General features: G+C 43.9%; 1 protein-coding gene across 1 annotated transcript; it reads right to left on the reverse strand.

The window, feature by feature from the left end:
- Positions 1–642: 642 nt before the first annotated feature.
- On the reverse strand, positions 643–3,139 carry LOC137313363 (NACHT, LRR and PYD domains-containing protein 12-like; the record flags this gene model as incomplete). The annotated part of the gene is made up of 3 exons (XM_067979487.1): positions 643–805; positions 963–1,049; positions 2,604–3,139. Coding segments are annotated over 3 exons (786 nt in total), but the record flags the coding sequence as incomplete, so codon positions are not given.
- Positions 3,140–5,255: the final 2,116 nt, after the last annotated feature.

Consider the following 5,255-nt stretch of genomic DNA (forward strand, 5'->3'; position numbering starts at 1 on the left):
GACTCCTGCAGGTCAGTATGAGGGAGCGGAGAGCGGGGACAGATCGGTCTGTGAAGGAGTTTAATCCCAGGGACAGATCCGTCAGTGACCGGATTGTACTGAGAGCGGAGACGAGATCCTCGGTACCAGAATCTGTGAGACCGACATTCCATAGACTGGGGATCAGAGAGAGAGAAATAACAGGAATCAGGGAAAATCCTCAGTGTTTATTTGTATTATTATTACTTATACTGACATTAATGTACCGTGTTCGGTCTCCAGTTATTATAAACACAATCTCACACAGTCTGGTACTTACCGCAGTTCCTGTATTTTACAGTCCGGGTTCCTCAGAGCCTCAGACAGTAGTTTCACTCCTTAATCTCCCAGTTTATTGCCACCCAGGTCCAGAATCGTCAGTGACGGGTTTGTGCTGAGAGCGGAGGAGAGATCCTCGGTACAAGAATCTGTGAGATCGTTATCCCATAACCTGGAGATAAGAGTGAGTGAGAGAGAGAGAGACAGAGAAATAGATAACAGGAATCAGAGAAAATTCCCAGTATTTATTTGAATTATTGTTACTTGTACTGACATTAATGTATCGTGTTCAGCATCCAGTTATTATAAACACAATCTCACACAGTCTGATACTTACCGCAGTTTCTGTATTTTACAGTCCGGGTTCCTCAGAGCCTCAGACAGTCGTTTCACTCCTGAATCTCCCAGTTTATTTTTACTCAGGTCCAGATCCGTCAGTGACCGGTTTGTACTGAGAGCGGAGGAGAGATCCTCGGTGCAAGAAGCTGTGAGATCGTTACCACATAACCTGGAGATCAGAGAGAGAGAGAGAGACGAGCAGAGATAACAGAAATCAGAGTAAATTCCCAGTATTTATTCATATAATTATTACTTATACTGACATTGATGTACCGTGTTAGACATCCAGTTATTATAAACACAATCTCACAAAGTCTGATACTTACTGCAGTTCCTGTATTTTACAGTCCGGGTTCCTCAGAGCCGCAGACAACGGTTTCACGCCTGAATCTCTCAGTTTATTTCTCTCCAGTCTAAACACAACCAGACAGAGAGTGAGAAACAAACTGAATCCAATCCCCGATCTGACACAATTTCTCTCTGATATTACAGAAAACACTGAAAAATCTTAAGGAAATTAATAAGCAGATTTCCCTGTCACTGACAATGAATCTGACTCTGTCCAACGCCCCATAGATTCAGGGACTGTCAGTAAATGTATTTATTAAATAAAGTGCTGTCTGTGTGAAGCCTATAAATGTCCCTCAGTCCGGTCTCATTCCCTGATGATCAGAATTACCCTCCTGGAGGTCAGTGACCGGTCCCGTCATGTTTGGGGAAAGTTGGGTCATTTCAGCTGCTTTTTAAATACTAGATTTTATGGGAATGGGGCGATTTTCCCTGAATTAAGTGATAAAGCGGTGATTAACTGTACTTTATGCAGTATTGTATTAATCTGTGTAATATCTTGGGATGAGTTATATTGTGAAACGGCCTGAACTGCTGCTGTAAAATCCGTCCCACAGGATTTTATGTAATTCTGTCCTGTTACAAGTTTTAAATGTCCCTGTACTCCTAGTTTATAGGGGAGGGGAGTGTCCCACTTTAATCCCATTAAACTGGCTCAACATTTATTTCAGGTCTAACGGGCCCGACAGTTTTTGGGGAATTTTCTGAAGTTCCCTGCCCGAGCGGGGCCTCAAGCACAGGGGGCAGATTATAGGAAATTCACGGGTCCAGGGGTTCAGTGCCGCTGGTTTACCCAGGAGCCTCCTGCTGTGTGTGAGGCCCCACCGCTGGCCGGTGTGTGTCTGTACTCCTGGGCTAATACCCCACAACTCGTTAGATTGGAACCTTTTCAAAGGCAGATTTTAGTTCCCAAATCCCACTGAAGTGCCGGCCTGGATTAATGAGCGAGGGGCCTGAACCCACGACCTTCTGACTCAGAGGCACGAGTGCTGCCAGCTGGGTGAAGAGATGGTGGATGTATTGGAGAGTGTGAAGGGCTGTGTCATTGATGAGTTAAGATAACGGACCGCCGTCCTGCGGGGAAAGCTCAGCTCGCCCACTGCCGGTTGACTGCCCGAAAGCTGTGTTTTGCTCTTCGTTACTGAATGTTTGGTGTTTCTGCTTCCCTCTCCTACTCACGTTGACAGTCCGGTGACTGTCACTTGTCCCCACACCTCGGTAAGAGGGTGGGATGTTCCAAAACACAGGCTGCTGCAGTTAGTGTCGGCCTACGTGTCAGTAATAGTGAGCAGGAGCCTCTTCAATGGACGTATCTCAGGCAGTGAGAAAAACAGCAATAAATATAATTTATTGCAATTAAATTATCAGACTCTTTCAGTGACCTGTATTTAATGATCTGATAAAGACTGTATAATTCAGACTTGTAAACAAGGATCCATTTTAGATTCTCCAGTCCTTCGGGAATTACTAACCAATCCTCTTATCATTTGTCATATTTGTATTGAATCTGCTTCTCTCTGATTTATCTGAACTGTTTGTTTCCCTTAATTACGGAGCAACAATACAATCCGGGACTGTTCTACAATTGGCCTAACAGTTAGAGACAAATAAACAGTTACCTCAACACCTGGCATTTGTGCAGTGCGGTTCCCAGACGCTGGAGTCCTTCACACTGAATGGAGCAGTACTGTAGATCGAGGTATTTTATTGTATCACAGAGTCCAATGACATGAGACAGCACCGCACAGTCAATCGGGGTCAGTTGCAATCTCTCAAATGTAAGTGTTTTCAGAGATCCCACTGTGACCCGAGCCAGTGTTTCATTCTGAGACTCAAACAGATAGTGGAATGTATTCAGGAGATTCCTTTTACCAGTGTCACTGCCTGTCTTTCCAATCTGGCCTTCAACCTTCTCCTTCACCCAGTCAATCACTGCGCAGATTGTTTGATGAAGAAATGGTCCCAGAAACTCCTCCAGGGGTCGAGCTGACTGTGAGGAGGAGAGACCAACAACAAAACGGATAAATATCTCAAATCTCCCATCTTCCTTGCTGTGGGCTTCACTGAGGAGTTTCCCGATGTCCCCTGGATCTGGAGTCAGGAATTGTGCGAGTGCGGCTGCAAACTCTTGGATGGTGAGGTGGGGGAATGTGTAAACCACACTCTGGGCAGAATCATCTCTCTCCAAAAGTTCCATCATGAACCCAGACAGGAACTGGGAAGGTTGCAGATTGTACTTGATGAAATCTCCATTTCTAAACACAATCTTCTTCTCAGAGACTCCAGTGAAGGCCATCTCAACGATCTTCAGTAACACATCACGGGGGGATTCAATCTCTCGGCGATGGTTTTTCAGAATGTTGTAAATATAGTAGGAATATAGTTGAGTGATGGTCTTGGGAACTCGCTGCTGTTTCCTGTCTCTTTGTGTGAAGAAGGGACCCAGTGACAGACCGAGGATCCAGCAGTAGGAAGGGTTGTAACACATGGTGTATAGGATCTCGTTCTCCTCCACATGTTTGAAAACAGCTGCTGCCACCGCCTGATCTTCAAAAAACTTGTTGAAATAGTCCTTCCGTTCCTCACCAACAAACCCCAGGATTTCAGCCCAGACACTGATCTCAGCCTTTTCCAATAAATGTAATGCAGTGGGGCGGCTGGTCACGAGCACTGAACATCCTGGGAGCAGCTTGTGCTGTATTAAACTGTACACAATGTCAGACACTTCACACCAGTCTTCAGGATCTGTGCAGATGTAATCAGCCTCTGTATTTATACAATTGTAATCAAAATCGATACTGTCCTTGAATTCATCTAAACCATCGAATATAAACAGTAATCTCTCTGGGTTCTTCCAGAGCTCTCCCAGTATATTCCCAAAGTAAGGATACAGATCCAGTATCAGATTCCTCAGGTTTATTCTACAGCTAATCGCGTTCAAATCCCGGAATTTAAAACTGAAAACAAATTGAAAGTGTTGGTATATTTTCCCAGTGGCCCAGTCAAAAACAATCTTTTGTACCATTGTTGTTTTTCCAATCCCCGCGACTCCGCTCACTGCTGCTGAACTTCCAGATTTGCATTTTCTCCGGGAAAAACTGCTCTGGAACAATTGATCAGTTCGGATTTTTTCCAGTTCTCTCCGGAGATGTTTCTTTCTCCACTCTTCATGGTCTCGACCTCTTGCCAGCAGTTCATGTTCCACAAGTGTCCGATCTCGAACAGTAGAAATGACCGTTAGCTCAGTGTATAGATTGACCAGCTGGAAAATCTTAACCTTCTCCTTTATTAGGATCGTGTTCACTCTCAGTGTTTCAGTTTGGACCCGGAGTGTTTCCTTGTGTTTCTGTTGAACATCTTCAATTAGAACAGACAGAAAGTGGTTCTCAATGTTAGTTGCATTGACATAAAAACAAATTCTCAATATCACTTTAAAATTTTCCGAGATTGAATTCACAGCTTCAATAGAGGTGCGAGCAGGAAATTAAACTCAGTTACTGAAAACCTCGCTTGAAAGTGAAGAATGGTGGAGAAAAGTTTCAAATCCTCACTTGATTCTAATATTTACTGAGCATGGAGACTTCTATAAAGGTGATATTTTCCCTCTGATGATTAATATTATCAGCCCTGCCCTGTACCATGGACATCACAATACAAATCCAAACGGGATTCTGTTATACGAAACTAAAGGCTTCAGAGGAATAATTTATGAAACCGTCAGTGGTGCTGACCTTTTGCGGAAATGGGAAATAGGTTATAGTGTGCACTGGCAGAGGGACAGACTGTGAATGGACAGAAGTTCCACTGTTATTGTATCAGACCTCGGACAGGTTATCTGGGATATTGTGAGCACTGGGAGAGGGGCTGATTGAATAGACAGGAGTTAAGTTGCTGTTGTTTTCGGACTCGGTGGGGTTTTCTGGGATATTACGTACATTTCTATATTCACCTGTTCGCAGTTAACGATCACTGCCATTGTGAAGGTACAGAGGGGAATCAGAATGATGATGTCAGGTACTCGGACTTTTGGTTGAGGGAATGGTGAGACAGTTTGGTGTATTTTGTTTGTGCAAGCGAATTCGGGATTGAAATGTTTCAATGGAATTCACAACATTAGTAAGAACATAAGAACATAAGAAATCGAAGGAGTAGAAAATCCGGTCTCTCGAACCTGTGCCACCATTCATTAAGGTCATGGCTGAAATATCTCAAATCCACTTGCCCACCCTGTCCACATATACATTGATTCCCTTCGTGTCCAAAAATTTATC

The sequence above is a fragment of the Heptranchias perlo genome, unplaced genomic scaffold (genome assembly GCF_035084215.1).
Source record: "Heptranchias perlo isolate sHepPer1 unplaced genomic scaffold, sHepPer1.hap1 HAP1_SCAFFOLD_47, whole genome shotgun sequence".
Taxonomy (NCBI): domain Eukaryota; kingdom Metazoa; phylum Chordata; class Chondrichthyes; order Hexanchiformes; family Hexanchidae; genus Heptranchias; species Heptranchias perlo.